Raw genomic sequence first — 23,532 nt, forward strand, 5'->3', positions numbered from 1 at the left:
CCCTGATGGTAGTTACCTCTTTGAGTAAATCCCACTTCAGCACACTGTGGTCACTGCCACCTATTGGTTCCTTTATCTGCAGATTCTTAATGCATGAGAATCACTACTGATAATCAAATCAAGAGTATTACTCCCTCTAGTTGCCTCCAGAACATGCTACTGTATAAAACAATCATCCAATAAATCCACAAAAGCCTTGCTAGTGTGTGAGTGACCAACTGGCAAATTCCAGTCAATATCTGGGAAATTAAAATCCCCCATTAAAAGACTATCTGATTTACTGACTCAATCTATTTCCCTGTACAGTTGTTTATTATACTCATCAGAGTCATTAGGCCTATAACACACTCCCACTCTAAATTTTGATTTCCCAGTGCTTATGTCACACCAAACTGACTCGACACTGTTCAGCCATGTCGACTGGCTGTACTTCCTTGGATTTTATGTGTTTCTTAACTAATAGCATAACCCTTCCTATCCTGTCTATCCTTCCTGTACACATTGTACCCCAAATTCCATTTCTGCATTCCTTATACAAAGGGTACTAGGAAAGTTTTGCAATACAGCTTTGTTTATTTAATTTTTTCAAAGTAATTTCCTCTACATTCAATACACCTCTCCATCCTCCGAAACCAATCTTTAAACCAGTTCTGCCAAGTTTCACTAGGGAGTAAAGCACACTCATTGTCCCAAGCCCGTAGTAGGTCCTCATCACTGGAAAACCGCCTCCCTTTTAGCTTCATTTTCACATGCGGGAACAGTGCAAAGTCGCAGGGAGCAAGGTCTGGACTGTAGGGAGGGTGCTCGAGAAGTTTCAGTCCTGTCGTGGTCAAATATTCGGTGCAGGCTTTGGCGCGGTGAACTGGAGCATTATCGTGATGGAGGTACCAGGTGTCCATTCTTGACTTTGGCCGCAGGTTCTTCATAGATCCAATGACTTTAGGCAGGCATTGTTCAGTATACCACTTAGCTGTGACTGTCTTCTGCATGTCCAAAACGACACGTTCCACAATTCCACTCGATTTGAAAAATACAGCTATCATTTTCTTCTTTACAGATCGGGATTTTCTGACAATTATGGGTGTGTCGTCATCATCAAAGACCCAAACTTTGTTTTGAGCCTTGGTCGGCAGATCGTAATAGTACAGCCAAGTCTCGTCACCTGTCACGATGTTGTTCACATACCGAGATTGTCCCTTATCAAACTTTTTTAACATCTCCCGGCACCAAGTCACACGTCGTGTCATCTGCTCTTCAGTCAGTTGATGCGGCACCCAGAGAGAACAAAGTTTCTTCACGTGCAAATGATCTTGCAGAATCGAATGAATTGCTGGTGCATTTAGGCCCAAAGTATCCTCTATCTGTTGGTAGGTCACTCGCCTGTTTTTGTCAAGCATTTTCCTCACAGCAGTAACGTTTTCCTCCATAACTGACGTTCGTGGCCTTCCCGGTCTCTCAGAATCCTCCAGAGTGAAATTTCCCCTTTGGAATTCTCTATACCACCTGAATATCGTTGTACGATGTGGACAATCATCATCTAGTGCAAGAGTCATTTCTTCTAAGCACTGGTCTATGGTTAAACCACGCACGAAATTATACCGCAAAACTGTCCTTATCTCATTTCGTGACCACGATGCCATCGCAAGCACTTTACACTCTCACTACTAATGAATAACTGAGCCCATCGACTTGGCGCAGCGGCTACTATGCACGTATGAACATGTCTCAACATGCAGCAACAAGCAGCTTCCTGTGATTCATTGTTGCGTCATATTGCAAAACTTTCCTAGTACCCTTTGTATTTGTGTGATACTATGTCTCTGATGTCCCAACAATATCTGCCTTTGATGTTTTCATCAACACCTCAAATTCATAAAATTTATTTATCAAATTCCTAGCTTTGGTGTACCCGCAAGTATACATGCATCTGTTCCCATTCTTAGCTATCCTAACACGTACCACAATGACTCCCGGCAGTGTCTGAAATCCCCTGCATCTTTTTTTCTGGGCTGCTGCTCATTCCAATAGAAGCAATGCAAGAATCGCTTTCACCTCTGCCCAAGGCTACTGTTAATCTATTAGTCTGCGTATCCCCCCCAAGCTAGCAGTTTTCTGCCCCACCTAACACTGCCTCGATGGCATCAGCAAATATTCTTGCATGCTTTCTAGTTAAGCATATCCCATCCCTGTAGAAGCAGTCACTCCTGTTAACAAGCACAGACCAGGCTGAGAAAAATTCTACCCCTTGAGCCTTGCACAATCTCTCCAGGTTAGGAGATTTATTCAACAAGGATGATTATTACTAATCCATGTGAGTCCATGATTTTTTAACTTTATCTTAGTATTTGAAATACCAATAAATAACCCAATGAAATCCTTTTTAGTGCTAAAAGGGATTTTACTGGGTTGACAAATTTTGGGTTGCCAAAATTTAAACAAAGAAGGTACATTATGTAAACTTGATGCATTTCTTTGATTCAGTTTGTTTTTCAGTTGCAGCATGTTTGATAAAATCAACTTTTCTTTTATTTGGTACTCACTATTGCACAAATGAACAATATATGTAACACTGACCCTTGCTACTCTTTTTTACACAAGGGTATTCTTTTCCCCACTATTCTCAGTACAATGCTGATTGTTCCAGTATTTTTAATATGGGCACATAATAAATATTAAAAAAACTTAGAGCATTATACTTTATTAACCAGCACCATAAAGATTACTACTTTTTTAATAACCGTCGATACACCTGATATGTGACAGTGTGTGTGTGTGTGTGTGTGTGTGTGTTCGCACGCAGTAGCTAAGTTCCCATAGAAAGAAAACTAAACTGTGAATGTGCAAACATCAATTGGTAGTCATACTCCAAAAGAAATTGGATATGCACAAACTTTAGAATTTGAAATAAGTTTGAAATAAGAAATAAGTTTAACCTAAAGGAATCTGACAAAACTGCTGTAAACACTTGTTTATGCTTGAATTTGTTTATTTTATAATAAGCTATTTTTAAGTAATCCACTGGTCATAAAATGAAAATATAATTGTATTTTATAAAGTGATTTTGAAAAATAACTTAAATTTTTAAATAAAAAGTGAACTCCCCAAACATCATGAATTTAATACACTGAAAGGACATAATTCATGGGATACTTGGTTCCTGGGCAATGTGACACTGTCACCCCTCTAGCTAGTGGACGAGTGGATAATTTAGAAGAACTCTTCTTCTAAATTATCTTTTAAATTTGATGTCAGTATGGATAAACATTGTGAGTTAATCGACTTTGAAAGGGGATGGTAGCGGGTGCCCAGCACATGGGTCACTCTATCACAGAGGTGGCACAGAAATTGCACTATCCCCATTCGACAGTATCAAGAGTGTATCAGGAATACGCCATTTCAGGAATAACATCTCATCATGAACAGCACTGTGACCTCAGAAAGGTGGTGGATGAACGATGTCTGTCTAGCATTGTTTCAGCCAACCGGAGAGCAACAGTGGCACAAAAATCACCACCGAATTCAACGAGGAAGGTGCCAGAACTATTAGGTGATCATCAGCTACAGTAGGTAATGAGACCTGCCGACCCACCAGAGTCCCATTGCTAACACCACGACACAGGACTCTACGCCTCAACTGGGTGAAAGAACATCGGCACTGGACCTTGGATGATTGGAGATGGGTCTCCTGATCCAATGAGTCCTGTTTCCAGTTATTTTGAGTGGACAGGAGGGTGCATATCTGATGGAAACAGAACAAAGCTATGCACCTGTCATGTCAACAAGGAACTATTCTGGCAGGTGAATGGTCGGTAATGTCTGGAGTGTGTACAACTTGCACACGTTGGGACCTCTGGTACATCTAGAACAGGGGTTGGCAATCTTTTCTGAGTGAAGAGGCATTTTTGATCTAATTAAAAAAAAAAAAAAACAGAGGGAATCCGAAGAGCAGTACCTCAGCTCCAGCTGTGAGGAGGGGTGGGTGGGGGAGTTTTTAAGAAATGGAATAGAGTGGGAAGGTGCTTTATTAAAAAGATATATATTTTTAAATATTATTTATTAACAACGAAAAAAAGTAACAAACATCCAATTAGGTACGAATTAATGTGACTTTTGCTGCTGAACTTCTTGAACGAGTTTCTCAACATCAGACGAGCATGCTGTAATTTTCATCTTTAAACATGCTGAGAGACTCGCATTGTTCAGAAGGTTTCTTGTTTTGTTTCTAATATAGTTCATGTTCGAAAATATTTGCATGCAGAAATTCATTGAACCAAAAACTGAGAAGTCCAAATGCAAATATTTTCAAATTTGTAAATGTGTCCAGTAAGCTACTCCATGCATCGAACACAATTTGGTCGTGCTTTTCAACTTGTGTATCGCTGTCCATTTTTGTGTAGAATTGAAAGGGCAGCCTTTTGCCTCTCCAAATCCTCAATTTCAGTTTTAAGGCATTTTAGTCTTGCATTCCACATGTCCTTGAATTTTAAGTCCTCTAACTCCATTTCAAATTGTGCTTCATGTGGGCTAAAAGTTAAAGAGCCGCAGTTACATGCTCAAAGAGCTGCATGTTTCTGACCCTTGGTCTAGATGCATCTCTTAATGGTGCAGGTTACATGTCCATCTTTGCAGACCATCTGCATCCCTTCGTGCTCATTGTGCACCCACAGGGCAATGGACTCTTCCAGCAGGACAATGCACCTCTCCACAGAGCCGTGATAAGTAGAAAATGGTTCGAAGAGCATTCCGCAGATTTTACCACCGTGGAATGGCCTCCCCATTCACCGGACATGAACCCTGTGGAGCATCTTTGGGATGCTGTGGAAAGGTCCATTCGCGCTTTGGATCATCCATCCAGGAATGTGACAGAATTATGGACAGCGGTGCAGCAGGCATGGATGGAAATACCTGTGGAATGGTTTCGTGAACTAGTGGACTCGATGCCTCGCTGTGTGACTGCCTTTATCGGGGCGAAAGGTGGGCCTTACTTGTTACTAGGTTGGCATCCCATGATTTCTGTCCACTCGGTGTAATATGTAATTAATTAAAATTTAGAAACATATTTTGCATAATGAACTTTTTTTTTATAGTTTTATATATATATCAATAATGAGACAATAATTATAACAATACCTGAAGAGGAAGGTTGTTCCCATCTACATATGAAGCTTTAAGCAGTTCAAATGTTTTACTTGACAACAAAAAATGTTGATCTGATTTTACTGATTTTACCAGTTGCATATGTACAGAGGTATTCTTACAATAGGACAGAACAAAAACAGCAATATAAGTTTCTACAGGAACATTAATGTAGTTTCCCTCCGAATCTCCCACCTCAAGATAAAAAGTGTCTTCTGAATTCATAATCAAAGTTATTGGTAAACTGGAAAAATAAAGAAAAGAAATGTTGCACATATAAAATAAAGTATTAGAATGACACATTTCGATAAAACACTGAAATGCTAATATTTAGTTCAATGTTAATGTTATATTTAAAAATTTCAGCAAAAAACATGACAAAAATGGTCTATATGAAAAAACATAAATGTGAAAATAACCAAGGATTTTAGTTCCTAAATTTCAATACTATACAGTATTCATAAAGAAAGAGTGTACACAAAAGTTAGTTTGGGAATATATTTAAAAACAAAGGTCAAATTTAATAAATGTATTTTTCATTTATTTTTAATTTTATTTTATTTTGTTTATTTTACTAAATTTAAAAAGTCATGATAATAATAATACGTTAAAACGTCACAGTTTTAACATATTATTATACCAGTAAGATATGGCCTCATTCCATTTGCAGCAATGAGCAGACTAGGTTCGCTACTTAATGCACTCATCTCATATTGTGGAAATACTTCACCATGTATTGCACTACTCTAAATAAATAGTACTGTTTCAATATGGTAAACTGCCATGTATAGTGCTCTCCTGCTTTTCATGCTCTTTTTTCCTGGACATGGTCAATCTTATGAACCACACAGTTTTCAACACATACAGTGCTGCCATGTAATACTTTCCTACTTATATAGTTTTATTTAAGGGTCCCATGAAGGAATAAATCTGGATATAACTTTCCTTCCTCTTGATTTTAGTTGTGGGAAAACAATAACAGAGACTAAATTCTAGGAATCGTTTATGGTGCAGTTTGTTTACTTTAACAGAAATAATTTCTCATGCAGGTGACCTTTGTTTATTTCATATTTGACTTGAAGCTTTGAAAATAGAAAGGCTACCATTTACAATTCAGTAGTCTACCATTTTTCATTGCATTCACATACTCTCCTCAATTCTTTGTTTTTTAAGTTCAACTTTTTTATTTTATATTAGTGGTACAAGCACTAAGTGTCATCTTTGGGTGTGTGTATGTTCAAACATAGCATCAATAAATTTAATCAGTGACAGAATTATTATTATTATTATGTTAATACAACCTTTATCATATTTAATATTCAAGATATGTTCAGTTTAATATAATAAAATCTTTTTAATATTATGTAAATAAAGGTTTGAAAATGACAAAAGAGCAAGCACAATACACCAAATGTGCAGGTCTTCAACTTGTGTATAAATTTATGTTTCATAAACAGTGCAAAAAAATAAATGTTATCTACCAAAATAATGATGAAAAACAGCCACCAAAAAAGTGGTCTCACACATAATTCTTTTTCAGGCTAGTCCCCTAGACTCAGAAAATGCTACAATGGAAATTTACTATATATTGTTATTTATTTAAAGTATACACCACTACCCAGACTGTAGTTTTAATTTTGGGATGATAAAAAAAATAATAAAACTATGGCTGTTCTGATTTGGCTGTTTAAGATCAAGTGGGGAAACCACAGGAGAATCTACCCAGAATTTATAGATTCACCTCAGTAAATGACTTTTCGACTGATAATAATATTGATGTCTTACCATGGCCACGAAATTCACCTGACTTTTGGAGTTCACTAAACAATTCAAGCCAAAAAGTCCTTCGTAAAAAGACAACTTACTGAAGTGAAAATAAGCAGCTGGTTTCATATAATATCACACAAAGAATTAATTAAATGTATAGTGTGTTAGAAGTGTCCACTCTGATGTTCATAAATGGAGCAAATGTAGTGTTATTTGGCAGAGACCTGCTTGGATATTTTGTACTTGATCTCTTGATATTGCGAAATTGATCTGAATGCAATGTTGTAGAAAAACATGTTACTTGCTGCACAAATATATGCTGTACTACTGTCATAACGAACTTGCCTTTTACTACCTGTCTGAAAATATCTCTCTCCATATCCAATGAAATCATGTGCTCTATTCCCACTGTTACCTCAGCATGTAACACTGACCAGTGGGTTGTGATAAACTGATAGCCCTGTACATATTTAATGCTGAATGGATGCCAATGTATAATAAATGCTAAAATATATCATTTAAAAAAATAATTCACCTTCTCTTTTTCGTAAATATGAAGATTAATGTGAAATTTATGTTAAAAATTGCTAGTTTGGTTAATCTTTAGAATATTATGATACACCTTCCGACAAGCAATTGTTGGGGGGCATGGCATGATGCAGTGATGCACAGGCTTAGCTCTTCCTACACATTACTGGACTTTAATCCAGCTGTGGGGATGGGGGGATAAACACATTAACAAACACACTAACTGAAACAGTTACTGTGTACTGAAGAGGTCAGAGCTTACAATCACTGCGAGGAAAGCAATGGGTAGGAGGGGATAAGGGCCTGCCCTTACAATGATCTATGGAGAAGCATATTATATTCTAAAGATTAACCGAAATTTTTTAAATTATAATAAACTTGTTTTTGCATCTTAAGTGACGGCATTTTTTTTTTTGAAAAGTTAAAAATTATTTAACAATAATTGATAAATAAAAGTTGAAATGTATATAACACAGATAATTAAGTTGCTATCAATCTGCTGAGGGCTAAAATTTACTTTAGCGTGCACCCTCTGGACCAGAGGTTCGCAACCTTTATAAGCCCACATACTGGTCAACCACACTGGTATCTTATGACAATGTGTTAATAAATGAGAACATAAGTCTGTTTTGGAAAGGCTCACAAGAGTGAGTGAATATTTAATTAAGATTATTTGCAGTAAAAAATGGCATGAAAGGATATTTTTGTGATTTAATACTACTGATAACTTATAAGCTAACGATATAAGTAAAAGGAAACTACTTAAATATCTACTAAACAGAATTTTAAAAGCATTTTGAACACTTATATTTTAGCTGAACTATGGTATTAATCAGTATTATTAATTATTATTATTATTACTAGCCATATGGTGCAATGAAGCGTGAGTGAGGCTTATGCTGCACCAGCCAAAAAAAAAAAATTTCTGAATTACCCTGAGAGAGAGAAAAACAAGAGTCAGAAGTAGAAGGGAATCACCAAGAAAGAGAAGAATGATGATATCCAGCTCAGCACCCAGGGTGTACCAAGCACATACTCTCCAGATGTGAGCCCTGGGGTTAATTTATTGTTGATTGGAATAACAGTATGTCGTAATTTTTACTGATCTAAATTTAAAACACCTGTGAAATCTCTACATCAGCAAACACTACTTTTAATGTTCACTAACCAACCCTGAAGGTAGACTGACCGTATAAAATAAAAAGAAAAAAGAGGGGAAGTAAAGAGATTCTATGAATTAAGAAGTACAAAAAAGAAAAGAGGTATATTTTCCAAGAAGAAAGACTGAAATACTCGCATAGATACGAACTGAAAAATAAAAAGTTTTGGCTTTAGTATGATATTAACATTTAAAAAGTTTACTCTCCCATGAGGGAAATCGCAGGTGGTTTCATTCACAGCCCGCGTACCAGTGGTTGGCAACCTCCGCTCTAGACTGTCACCGACAAGGCAGTGACTGACGGCTGGAGACCCCGCCTACTTCATAGTAGTAGTAGTAGTAGTGGCATGTGATGCAAGAAAGCAAATGTATGAGCTTATGCAGCATCAACCAAAAAAAAAAAAAAAAAAAATCACACCATTCCCTCCAAATGCCTGTCCAGTTCCTCCTTAAATTTATTCAACCTATCAACTTCCACAACGTCAGATGGAAGTTTGTTCCAGCAATTAACCACTCGCTGGCTAAAGGCAAATTTCCGCACATCTATTCTACATCTGTCTTTTCTTAATTTGAATTTATGCCCCCTTAGGTTCGTAATCTGAACAAGTGGAAGGATCCCATCAGAATTCAGCATGCTCAACCCATTCAAGGCCTTATATACCTCAATCAGATCACCGCGGAGTTGCCTAGTCTCCAGCCACTGCAATTTGCAGAACTTAAGCCTCTCTTGGTAAGAGGATCCCTTCATTCCCATCACCAATCTTGTTGCCCTACTCTGTACACGCTCAAGTAAATCTACATCCTTCCTAAAATGAGGCCTCCAGACCTGTACGCAGTACTCAAGGCATGGCCTGACCATTGCCTTATACAGAGGGATAATCAACTCCTTTTCCCTGCTAGCAAAATTCCTATATATCATTGACAAAGCCCCATGACCTGCCCTGGCAGCCTGTCTGCATTGCTCAGAAAACTTCATATCTGACTGCACAGTTACTCCCAGGTCTTTTTCATTTTCTACCACCTTAAGTGTAGTACCACACAGTTGGTACGTTTCTCTGGGGTTACTTCTACCCATATGTAGTACTTTGCATTTGTCAAGGTTAAACTTCAGTTGCCACTTCTTAGCCCATATGCCCAAATTATCTAGATCCTGTTGCAGTAGCACACTGCCATTACTGTCATTAACAACCCTGCCAACCTTTGTATCATCTGCAAACTTCGACATTAAGCCTGATATACCTTCATCAATATCATTGATAAATATACAAAACAACAGTGGACCTAACACCGAACCCTGTGGGACTCCACTAATAACATTAGTCCAGAGCAGCACCCATTGATTACCACCCTCTGTCTTCTAGCACTTAACCATCCTTTTATCCATTGTAGCAACTTACCCTTAATACCATTCTGCTCCAATTTGTACAATAGTCTTCCATGCGCAACAGTGTCAAAAGCTTTCCTGAAATCCAAATATATGATATCAAAATTATTTTTCGCATCCAGTTCCTTTGTAACCACATCATAATATCCTATCAAATTTGTCAGACAAGACTTTCCCTTAACAAACCCATGCTGTGTCTGAATTATTGCTGCAGTCTTGTCTAGATGATCCTGCAATGCATCTTTAACCAGAGACTCCATTATTTTACCCGGAACAGAAGTTAAACTAACTGGTCTGTAATTACTCGTGTCACCCTTCGATCCCCCTTTGTGAATTGGGGATACATTTGCACATCTCCAGTCCGTGGGAACCTCCCCTGAGTCCAAGGATGCTCTCATAATTATGGCTAAGGGTTTTCTTAGTTGCTTTGCCGCCTCCTTTAATATAACTGGATAGATCCCATCCACTCCAGGTGCTTTTCTTACGTTTAACTTCAACAATTTCTCTTCCACTTTGCTCTCAGTTATTACAAAATCATTAAGTATCTTGTTACAATTTGATAACCTGCCATTTTCAAACCTTAATAATTCCTCAGTGTGAATGTAGATGCAAAATACTCATTCAGTATTTTGCATCCATTATCATTTTTATTTCTCTCCCATTCTCTAATCAAAAAATTAAGCATTTGTCCCACAAGGTACTGCACATTTTTAATCGCTATTTCTGAGCGTTTGTTTGTTTAGCTGTTTCAACCACGTCTTTGAAGAAACAAATGCAGATGTTAACATTTAAGAGGTTATTAAATTGCATTGAGATTCACACGAAACACTGAAATATGAGTGCATTAAAAGTGCGTATGGGAACTGGTTGAACTTTCTTTTTCTCAGGAATGAAATCTACTTTTGTGCTAATATGTACATAACCGCCTTATATAATATCGGTGTTTAGATACACCATAGACACTCTTAAAAAAACTACAAAGTAGTTGCTGTGGGCATCATTTGCTCTTTCTCATATTGTGCTCTGCCTTCACGACGAGTTGCCATGATACTGCACTACCTCAAATAAGTAACGCTTCACTAATAGAGAAGACTATTGTTACTTATTCTCAGTGAGTACCACCACCCAGATATGTTTCAAGCCTATTGGCCTATCATCAGTGGGTGGGCAGGTACCCTAGTATTGCAGACATGACGACCCAGTTGTGAAGTTGATCGCACAATATGAGAGATGCCAAAAGGTGTATAAGATAATATTTAAAATAATTAAATGCACAAGGCATAATACTTTAAGAGTTTAGTATCTATATAATATCGGTGTTTAGATACACCATAGACACTCTTAAAAAAAACCTACAAAGTAGTTGTTGTGGGCATCATTTGCTCTTTCTCATGTGCTCCGCCTTCACGACGAGTTGCCATGATACTGCACTTCCTCAAATAAGTAACGCTTCACTAATAGAGAAGACTATCTAAACACCGATATTATATAGATACTAAACTCTTAAAGTATTATGCCTTGTGCATTTAATTATTTTAAATAACCGCCTTATATACATAACCATTCATGGCCACAATTTAATATTTTATGTATTTGAATGAAAACATAAATGAAGACTGAAACGTTCTTGTATACTAACTTGATAATGAAACAATCAAAGAAGGTAAAAATCAAACAAGCAAGGTTGCCAATTCCTATAAAAATTTAATTATAGTTTTACTTATTTCAAAAAATAAAAAACAACAATAAAAGACGCTGTTTCAAGCTCTGCTTGCAAAAACACATGGCAAAAGTAGCACTAACAATGCCATTGCTATGACAGCGACACGGTAAAGCCATGTAAAGAATGGGTCAGAATTTTTATTTATTTTATTAATTTATTTATTTTCTTTAATATTTTATTTCATTTTTAGTTTGTTTTATTATGTGTGTGTCTGTGTGTGTGTGTGGGCGCGCGCGTGATGATTAGCGTAGTGACCCTACTCTAATCATCACGCGCTGATTTTGTAGGGTGTTCAGGGATGAAAATGTAAAAACCAGGCCAAAGGTGAAAACAAAACCCACCTTAATTAAAGAAAAATAATTGGGGTATTTCTCAGACGAATCTATAAAAACCAACAGATGTAATATTTATCTCCCCGGCGTTCCTAGGGTTCACTAATATTATTTCATGACACAATGCAGAAATATATATGGAATATTCTTTTGCCTCAAGTAAAATTATCAATCAATTAACTGCTGGAAAATAAAATTCCAAATTAAAATCCAATTATAATATTATATACAGCAGACTCTCGATTTACCGGGGTCGGATTAACCGGGACACTTCAAGACTTCAAATTAAAAAATCAACCAGAAATCATAAAATTCAATTAATAACTAGAATAGGTAGTAGCAGTAGTAGTGGCATGTGATGCAAGCAAGCAAGTGTATGAGCTTATGCAGCATCAGCAAAAAAAAAAAAAAAACACATCATTCCCTCCAAATTCCTGTTCAGTTCCTCCTTAAATTTATTTAACCTATCAACTTCCACAACGACAGATGGAAGTTTGTTCCAACAATTAACCACGCGCTGGCTAAAGGCAAATTTCCGCACATCTATTCTACATCTGCCTTTTCTTAATTTGAATTTATGCCCCCTTAGATTCGTAATCTGAACAAGTGGAAGGATCCCATCAGAATTCAGCGTGCTCAACCCATTGCAGGTATAAACAGATGTTTTCCAAGTCGCAAATAAGCGCCGTTATAGGTCGTCATTGGGAGATTAGTGTACCAATTATCTTTAGTTTAGTTTGTTTAGTAAGTCGCGTGGTAATGCAAATGTTTAGTTTGTTTAAGTTCGTCGCGTCGATTGTTGTGTTTCGTCGCACCGCAAAAGGACAAATTTTGTTTTGTTATTTATGTCAGGGATATCGGCATTTTTTTTTTTTTTTTTTTTTGTTTAGAAATCATTATATTTTTGGAGATAAAAAAACCTTAGTTTTCTGGAGAAAAAACGTTGCTCGGTACGCCCGAATAATGATAATAAAGAAAAGAACCCATTTTCATTCTGGAATTAGTACTCGCGTTAGTATCGGCAAATGTTACAAGGAAACAAACCTACAGATTATCATCTGACAAAACGTTCTGCATCACAAATGAGTTTCTATCTAATCTGTGTCCTGCATCATCTGTTCATCCCCGCTACTATTTATGACTCCCTTCCTTGAATTTATTCACTACTACACACCAGATGGAATGGAGCTGCTGCAGTCAATTACTTTTTGGTTGAAATCAAAATTTCGCACATCTGTCTCGAAACTGTGTTTTGTTTAAATTAAATTTACTGTTTGTCCCATTATGCAGGTCTCCTGAGCTTACCATTGGCATCCTAACTCTTGCTCAGACCAAATACATAGGAGAACATAAATTCAAAACATTCAATTAAAACCCTAAAATATTCAATCAGGTGTCCTTCCAAGTATCTATTTCCAGAAGCTGCACTTTGCAAAGCAGAACAGACCTTTTTCTTGATAACAATTCCCCCATTTTAACTTCCTCACTACTCTTGTTGCTCTTCTTTCCACCAATTCAAACAGGACTCGTTCTTCCTAATGGACCCGGGGAGGTACCCATGGACTGGAAATATGCAAATGTGACCCCATTTCACAAAGGAGTACCAAACGGCGACACAAATAATTATAGACCTGTTAGTTTAACTTCTGTTTCAGGAAAATTAATGGAGGTACTGGTTAAAGAAGCACTGCAGGGTCATCTAGACAACACTTCAGTTATAGCTCAGACACAGCATGGTTTTGTTAAGGGAAAGTCTTGCATGACCAATTTGATTGGATACTATGATGTGGTCACAAAGGAACTGGATGCAAAGAATATTTTTGATATCATATACTTGGATCTTAGGAAGGCTTTTGATTCTGTTGCACATGGAAGACTGCTGCAGAAATTGGAGCAGTGTGGCATTGGAGGTAAATTGCTGCTATGGATAAAGGGATGGTTTAGTGGAATAAGATAGAGAGTGGTAATGAATGGTCACTGCTCATCGTGGACTAATGTTATTAGTGGAGTCCCTCAGGGTTCAGTGTGGGGTCCATTTTTGTTTTCTGTATTTATAAATAATATTGATGATGTATATCAAGTACATCAAGCTTAAGTATCAAGCTTAATGTAGTATATCAAGCTTAATGTCTAAGTTTGCAGACGATTCCAAGGTTGGCAGGGTTTTTAAGGACACTATTGACAGTACGCTGCTGCAACAGGATCTAGAAAAGTTTAGCAGATGGGCTGAGAGGTGGCAAATGAAGCCAAACATTGACAGGTGTAAACTACTACATATGGGTCTCAGTAACCCCAGAGTAACCTATCAACTCTGTGGTACTACACTGACAAATTAAACAAATTGTGATATTAGGGTGTACCGTAAATGATTACATCTACCCATTTATTTATTTGTCTGTAAATTGCGTGTGTTCTCTGGTCGATTTGCCTGTTTGCTGGACGAAAAAATCCTTTTTGGGGGAGAAAAACTTTGCTATCTACGCCTGAGACCGACTAACTCAGCCACGGAGTGAAAAAAGCCCACTAAAGTTCCTCGAGTCATCGACGGGATTCGAACCCGGGCCTTTTCCACCCAGTGTGGGGAGGACGGTGACAGTACCACTGTGCTACCTCGCATTACTACACTGACAGTGCTAGAGAACGAAAAGGACATGGAGGTAATTGTGCAGGCAAATATGAAGTTTTCTGAGCAATGCAGACGGTCTGCAAGAGTAGCTCATGGTGTCTTGTCAATGATATACAGGAATATTTCTAGCAGGGATAAGGAGGTGATTACCCCTTTGATATATGGCAATGGTCAGGCCACACCTTGAGTCCTGTATAAGGTCTGGAGGCCTAATTTTACGAAGGACGTAGAGCCGTTGGAACGACTACAGAGAAGGGTAACAAGATTATGAATGGAACAACCGGTTGCTCTTACGAAGAAAGGCTTAAATTTTGCAAATTACAGTGTCTGGAAACTAGGCACCTGTGAGGTTGCTTGTTGTTTGGTTTTTAGGAGCATTAGCAATTAAGACCGTATTGTTCCGGGGATATGCGGTGGTCATTCCCTGACCTTTCCGTATCCTCCGTATTTGGTAGTCACGGTCTCGAACCTCGGTCTAATCAAGAAGCGTGTGCTGCGCACTGCTGCTTCTGCCCACCAGGCTACGGAGGCGGTATACCTGCGATGTGATGTGATTGATGTGTATAAAGCCTTGAATGGTTTGGGGATGCTCAATGCTTATGGGATTCTTCCTCTTGCTCAGAATAATCACCTGAGCGGGCATAAATTCAAATTTAGGAAAGGCGGATGTAGGATAGATGTGCCGAAGTTTGCTTTTAGCCATCGTGTAGTTGGTTGGTAGAACAGACTTCCATCCTTTGTTGTGGAAGTTAATAGCCTAAATAAATTTCAGGCTGAGCTGGACAGGTATTTGGATCGAACGGAGGGGTGAAATGGGTGCGTTTTTTTTTGGCTGATGCTGGATAATCTTGCTCTTTTGCATCATTTAGCTCTACCAATGCTAAAGCTAATACTAATATTAGTATACCGGACCTGTATAGTACGCGAGATGCTGCAATATTATTATTATTATTATTTATATGGTTAAACATGGAAGGATTTATGTGAAGAGGAATGAATCTTCAAGAGCCATAAGAATCTTGAGTGCAAAGGATCTGTAATATATAAAATAGATTCTTGTATTATGAACAAATGAACAAATTAAAACACCAGGTATGCTTTTTGTGGACTCACTTATATACGATTCTTCTGTACATTTCTTAAATAATCCAAATATTCAAGCTCTTATAACTGATGAAAATCAGTTCTTTCTGGTCGCTCTAAATATCAGGTCATTAAGAAAAAATTGGTTTAACTTCTAGCAATATATAAATGCAATCAAAGAATATATCTCATGTATAGTTTTAACCGAGGTTAACATAAAAAGTAATTTAAGGCAATACAGGTTTACCACTTGACTCAGTCTTGTGAAAACTGTTGTGTCAAATTATTAGGGGAAGATCCAGAAAACGCAATCATTATTTGTGCTTTTTATAGGCCACCATCAGAGTCTATAAACAGCTTCCTAATAGAATTAGATAACACAGTTCTGCAATGGGATGACATGCAGGCTGATAAGACCATACTAGTAGGGGACTTGTATGGTCTTATCAGTCTATTCAGTATTAACTTATTAACCGAAGAAACAGATAATTTGATACTCAAATACTCTGCAATCTTAAACAATTATGGATTTGAACATTAGCATTAGCATTAGCATTAGCATTAGCAGAGGCATATGATGCAAGAAAGCAAGCTTATTCAGCATCAGCCAAAAAAAAAAAAAAAAAAAAAAACCCACTCCCATTTCACCCCTCCGTTCGTTCGAAATACCTGTCCAGTTGAGCTTTAAATTTGTTTAGGCTATCAACTTCAACAACAAGTGATGGAAGTCGGTTCCACCAACCAACCACCCGCTGGCCAAAGGCAAATTTCCGCACATCTATCCGACATCCGTCCTTCCTCAATTTGAATTTATGCCCTCTCAGGTGATTATTCTGAGAAAGATGAAGAATCCCATTGGCATTGAGCATGCTCAAACCATTCAAAGCCTTATACACCTCTATCAGATCACCTCGCCGGTGCCTAGTCTCCAAACTCTGTAATTTGCAAAACTTAAGCCTTTCTTCGTAAGAGCAACCCTTTGTTCCATTTACTAATCTTGTTGCCCTTCTCTGTACCCGTTCCAGCAGCTCTACATCCTTCTTGAAATGAGGCCTCCAGACCTGTATACAGTACTCAAGATGTGGCCTTACCATTGCCTTATACAAGGGAATAATCACCTCCTTATCCCTGCTAGAAAAATTCCTGTATATCATTGACAAGACACCATGAGCTACTCTTGCAGCTCGTCTGCACTGCTCAGAGAACTTCATATCTGCCTGCACAATTACCCCCAGGTCCTTTTCATTCTCCACCACTGTCAGTGTAGTACCGCAGAGTTGATACGTTGCTCTGGGGTTACTGTTTCCCATATGCAGCACTTTACATTTGTCGATGTTAAACCTCATTTGCCACCTCTCAGCCCATCTGTTCAACCTTTCCAGATCCTGTTGCAGCAGCATAGCGTCAGTATTGTCCTTAACGACCCTGCCAACCTTTGTATCATCTGCAAACTTGGACATTAAACTTGATATCCCATCATCAATATCATTCATAAACACCGAAAACAACAACGGACCCAACACTGAACCTTGAGGAACTCCACTAATAACATTAGTCCACGTTGAGCAGTGTCCATTGATTACCACTCTCTGTCTTCTGCCACTCAACCATCCCCTTATCCATAGCAGCAATTTGCCTCCAATGCCACGCTGCTCCAATTTGTGCAGCAGTCTTCCATATGCAACAGTATCAAAAGCCTTTCTAAGATCCAAATATATAATATCAAAGTTATTCCCTGCATCCAGTTCTTTTGTGACTACATCATAGTATCCAATCAAATTGGTCAGGCAAGACCTGCCCTTAACAAAACCATGCTGCGTCTGAGCTATAACTGAATTCTTGTCTAGATGATCCTGCAGTGCTTCTTTAACCAGTGCCTCCATTAATTTACCTGGAACAGAAGTTAAACTAACAGGTCTATAATTACTTGTGTCAGCCTTTGATCCTCCTTTGTGAATTGGGGTTACATTTGCACATCTCCAGTCTATGGGTACCTCCCCTGAGTCCAAAGAAGCTCTCATAATTATGGCTAGGGGTTTGCATACTTCCTTTGCTGCCTCCTTTAATATAACTGGATGGATCCCATTCACCCCAGGTGCCTTTTTTATGTTTATCCTCAACAATCTCTCCTCCACTTTCCTCTCAGTTATTACAAAATCATCCAGCTCACTGCCAATGTTTACTTTACCTACATCATTCTCCTTCCTGAATAACTCCTCATGCGTGAATGTAGATGCAAAATACTCGTTTAGATTGTTAGCCACCTGAGCAGGATCCTCAACTGTTGAACCATCAATATCCAGTGGACCAATCTGATTCATCCCTTTCCTTTTCGAGTTCAAGTATGTAAAGAACTCTTTTCTGTTTTTCTTTGCATCCTTTGCCAAGGATTTTTCATAGTCTGCCTTTGCCTGCCTAATCTCCTTTGTGACTTGGTTACAGACCAACTTATATCTATCATAGGCTTCCATGTCACCCATTAATTTGTATGTATCCCATGCATTTTGCTTCTCTGCCACATGTCTCATTAGTTCATCTGACAACCATTTAGGCCTAAACCTTGAACAATATTTCTTAGTTGGTATGTAAAGCCTGGTAGCCTCCAAGATTAGTTCCTTGAATGCTTCCCATTTTGAGTTTGCTGTTGGTAACATCATCAGTTGGTCCCACTGTATAGAATTTAAATACTGTCTCAGACCATCATAGTCGCCTTTACGAAAACAAAAACCCTTCCCTTTACCTCTGATGGTAGTTACCTCCTTGAGTAAATCCCACTTCAACACACTGTGATCACTGCCACCTAGTGGTACATTTATCTGCAGGTTCTTAATGCATGAAGAATCACTACTGATAATCAGATCAAGAGTATTGCTCCCTCTTGTTGCCTCACGAACATGCTGATGTAGAAAACAATCATCCAATAAATCCACAAAAGCCTTGCTAATGTGCGAGTGACCAACCCACAAATTCCAGTCAATATCTGGGAAATTAAAGTCCCCCATTATAAGACTCTCTGATTTACTGGCCCACTCTATTTCCCTGTACAATATCTTATTATACTCATCAGAGTCATTAGGCCTATAGCACACTCCTACTCTCAATTTTGATTTCCCTATGCTTATGTCACACCAAACTGACTCGACACTGCCCTGTCCATCGATGTCGACTGGCTTCACTTCCTTGGACTTTATGTGTTTCTTAATTAATAGCATAACCCCTCCTCCCCTCCTGTCCTGTCTATCCTTTCTATACACATTGTATTCCCCAAATTCCAGTTCCGCATTACTTATATCTGTGTGACACCACGTCTCTGATATCCCAACAATATCTGCCTTTGATGTTTTGAGCAATACCTCAAATTCATCAAATTTATTTACCAAACTCCTAGGATTGGTGTACACGCAGGTATACATGCACCTGTTTCTATTCTTAGCTACCCTAACACAACCCATGTGTTTACTTGTACCGCAATGACTACCAGCAGTCTCTGAAATATCCTGCATCTTGTTTTTCAGACTTCTGCTCATTTCAATAGAAGCAGTGCAAGAATCACTTCCACCTCTGCCACTGGCTACTGTTAATATATTAGTCCTTGTATCCCCCCCCCCCAACTAGCAGTTTTCCGACCCACTTAACACTGCCTCGACAGCATCAGCAAAAATTCTTGCACCCTTTCTATTTAAGTGTATCCCATCCCTGTAGAAGCAATCTCTCCTGTTAACAAGTATAGTCCAGGCTGAAAAAAATTCTACCCCTTGAGCCTTGCACAATCCCTCCAGGGCCGAATTGATCGACAAGGCTCTCATCATATACTCCCTCCTATCGTGTCTGGGCAGAATTGCAGACACTTTCAAGTTCAACCCTAATTCACGGCTTTTTTTCAACGGTTACCTGTACTTGCTAAGTAATTCCGCCGGTCTCCTACTCTTAATATCATTAGTGCCAACGTGTACAACTATATCACCTTTTGTGCCCTTAAAAGATGATATCTGCTCTACAACGTCATCAACCTTTGCCCCTGGCAGACATACCCTGGTCCTATACCACCTATCCTTTTTACAAAGTATGTTCCCCGTTTCCCTGACAATAGAGTCACCAACAACTACTAGTTCCTGTGGGACCAGCGCATTCTGCCTAGGGGGCTGCTTCTGTGTTGCCTGATGACCAAGTGCAAGCTCTGGCGTTGATGGCCAGCTGAGAGCTTGATGGGCCCCTCAATTTATTTCCTTCGAGGGCATCCACCCTGTCCTTCAAGCTCTCATAAAGGCCCATAACAACGCTGAGTTGTCGCCTGATTTCCTTGCACTCCTTACATCGTGCACACACAAATACATCCCCCTTGGCAGTATCATGTCCCGTACCCGATTGCTCCGCAAACATCAAGCAAACAGTGCATTTTAATAGACTGTGATTCAGAGGGCAACTGCCCCCCTCAGTTCTCCCCTGAACCACAGCACTCCCATTAGCTTGAGCCTTTTGCTTTGCTGCTCTGGTCAGAGTCATGATTCCGATTTAATTCAATAAAATTCAAAACAAAAATTAAATCCTTAAGTTATATCCCAAAACAGTTATGTTATACATATATTTTTTTCGGTATCTAGTGTTTTCTACGAGTTCCCTTTATACAACTTCCGTATCACGTGTACCACTATAGTTATGTATTAATTATTTGTTACGATTAAGTCGTTATATATATATATATATATATATAGAGTTAAAAGTACAATTTAATTGACAATAAAGTTTATCAAGATTAATAGATTTACTGATTAATTGACAATATTATATTATGCACTATACGACACTAAGCTTATGCTATAGTGTAAAAATGGCGGGAAATCACGAACGGTATTTCTACGGACTCGTAAGTATTGATTAGCTTCCAAATCTCGCTATCTCAATTTAGAATAAACTAAGGATCCTGACTAGGTCTATAATCTACTTATAGAAGATAATTTGATATAACAGTTGGTTAATAAATCGACTAAATTTGGTTAAAAAAAAATTTGGTTTGTGACACGTGGATTTGATACCGTTACCGATACTAAGTAATATCTACAAAATCTCTGTCTAAGTTAAACTTTAAACTAAGTATCGTAACTAGGAATATAAAGCTACTCTAGAAAATAAGTTAATATGACAATTTAAACTAATAAAGCAGAAAATAAATCAGGAAAAACTTCTCTGTTTGAAGAGCTTTAAGGAGCAATGTCCGCACAGGCCAATCTCGCATCCAGACAACATACCTTATTTGGAATAACTAGGCAACAGTGGATGGAGGGGGATAGAACTGTAAGCTCTTGCTTATATCACCTTATAACAAATATATAGTTGATGTATACCAATTCATACATACTATTAAATCAATTTTCAGACCACGGAACATGCGTACTAATAGTAGATATGTATTCAAAACAACATCCATGTCAAGATATAAAATTAACAAATGATACGAAGAATAATTTTTTATCTACAGGCAAACTGAAACAGAACATAGAGAACATGTTAATACAAGAGCAAGTATTTACACAACAAATTTAAATGTCTTTTCAAACAAGATAATTCAAAGGATAAACAATTCGAAGTATAATGTGGAGAGAAAAGAAAATCACTCAGCTTGCAAATTCTAGGAGAAGCAGGATTATATTCATAAATTCTAGGAGAAGCAGGATTAAGCTAAAGAAACTTTGGATGACAAATGAAATAGAAGAATTAATGGTACAAAGGGATAAATACTTCAGGCAGTATAGAAATTGTCCATCAAAGATAGAACATTATCACAATTATAAAACACTCAGAAATAAATTGACAGTTATGATCAGAAAACAAAAAAACACTTATTACAACCAACTCTTTATGGATAAACAGTTAACTCAAAAGGATAAATGGAATATTATAAATAACCTGTTAAGTACAAGGAAGAAAACATCAAGGGGAAATCAAATTAAAACACTGTTAGAACAGATTTCTGGTACAAACAAACAATATGAGGCTGCAAATAGGTTTGCCGAAGTTGTATTAGATCTCAACAGATACCACAAACCTTACTGTCAAGATTTCCTTACTTAATAAGATAGTCAGATAATTCCTCAGATTGTGAACTCATGTGTAGTCTTAACTCCACAATACAATGAGTTGCTTAAGATTATAGAACAGCTAAAGAACAAGAAATCTTACGGACTGGACAGTATTACAGTAACCAAAATAAAGAGAAATAAAGAACAGTTCTCTGTCCTCTTGATAGAGCTTACAGCACGGATGTTAGAGTCGGGAAGCTATCCTACAAATTTACTTTCATTTAAGATAATTCCAATGTATGAAAACGGACCACCCGATGACTGTTGCAATGCAATTATAGACCAATAACAATACAGTTAGTTATAAATACGATAATAGAAAATTATATGTGTTACAATATTTAGCCGCTTTATTGACCAATTGTTACATCAAATTATTTTCTATAAGTAGTTTACAGACCTAGTGAGGATCGTTAGTTTATTCTGAATTGAGACAGCGAGATTTGGAAATTAATTAATACTTTAAGTGTCCATAGATTTACCGTTCGTCACTTTTCGCCTTTGTTATACGATACGTTATAACCCGAACTAGTTGCTTTAGTAAGTATAATATAGTATATAATATAATATTGTGAATTAATCAGTAAAATCATTAAATTTGTTAAACTTCGTTGTCAATTAAATTGTACTTTTAACTAAATACATATAACGACTTAGATTACAAACGTAACATAAATAATTAATACATAACTTGATACGGAAGTTAGATAAAGGGAACACGTAGATAAAACTTGATACTGAAAAATATATATAGCGTTATAACTATGTTGGGATACAAGTATAGTGGTTATACTTTTGTACTGAAATTGAAATTTTATTAAAATTAAATCGAAATCATGACTCAGACCAGAGCAGCAAAGCAAAAGGCTCAAGCTAATGGGAGTGCTGTGGCTCAGAGGAGAACTGAGGGGGGCCATTAGCATTAGAAGAAGCATATGATGCAAGAAAGCAAGCTTATGCAGCATCAGCCAGAAAAAAAAAAACTTCCACTTCACCCCTCCGATCGTTCGAAATACCTGTCCAGCTGAGCTTAAATTTATTTAGGCTATCAACTTGCACAACAAGGGATGGAAGTCTGTTCCACCAACCAACTAAAAGGAAACTTTTAGTTGGTTGGTGGCTAAAAGGAAACTTCCGCACATCTATCCTACATCTGTCTTTCCTCAAGAGGCAAAATCCCATCAGCATTGAGCATGCTCAAACCATTCAAGGCTTTTACACCTCTATCAGATCACCTCGCTGGTGACTAGTCCCCAGACACTGTAATTTGCAAAATTTAAGCCTTTCTTCGTAAGAGCACCCCTTTGTTCCATTCACTAATCTTGTTGCCCTTCTCTGTACTCGTTCCAGCAGCTCTACATCCTTCTTGAAATGAGGCCTCCAGACCTGTATACAGTACTCAAGGTGTGGCCTGACCATTGCCTTATACAAGGGAATAATCATCTCCTTGTCCCTGCTAGAAAAATTCCTGTACATCATTGACAAGACACCATGAGCTACTCTTGCATCCCGTCTGCACTGCTCAGAGAACTTCATATCTGTCTGCACAATTACCCCCAGGTCCTTTTCATTCTCTACCACTGGCAGTGTAGTACCACAGAATGAAAAGGACCTGGGGGTAATTCTGGTCTGATTCAGAGGGCTATTGCCCTCTGAATCACAGCCTTTTAAAATGCACTGCTTGCATGATATTTGTGGAGCAATCGGATGCGGGACA

General features: G+C 37.9%; 1 protein-coding gene across 1 annotated transcript in view; it reads right to left on the reverse strand.

Annotated features, from left to right (window-relative positions):
- LOC150078079 (glutathione S-transferase C-terminal domain-containing protein-like) overlaps positions 1–21,844 on the reverse strand; it is a 48,200-nt gene extending 26,356 nt beyond the window's left edge. Inside the window, exons 1-2 of the mRNA XM_090384457.1 lie at positions 21,804–21,844; positions 5,131–5,380 (exon numbers count right to left, since the gene is read on the reverse strand). Coding sequence (XP_090240583.1) covers positions 5,131–5,380; positions 21,804–21,844 — 291 coding nt within the window. The remainder of the gene's footprint in view (positions 1–5,130; positions 5,381–21,803) is intronic.
- Between the last annotated feature and the right edge of the window lie 1,688 nt (positions 21,845–23,532).

Source organism: Mastigoproctus giganteus, chromosome 11 (assembly GCF_048544385.1).
Source record: "Mastigoproctus giganteus isolate SK-2022 chromosome 11, ASM4854438v1, whole genome shotgun sequence".
NCBI lineage: Eukaryota > Metazoa > Arthropoda > Arachnida > Uropygi > Thelyphonidae > Mastigoproctus > Mastigoproctus giganteus.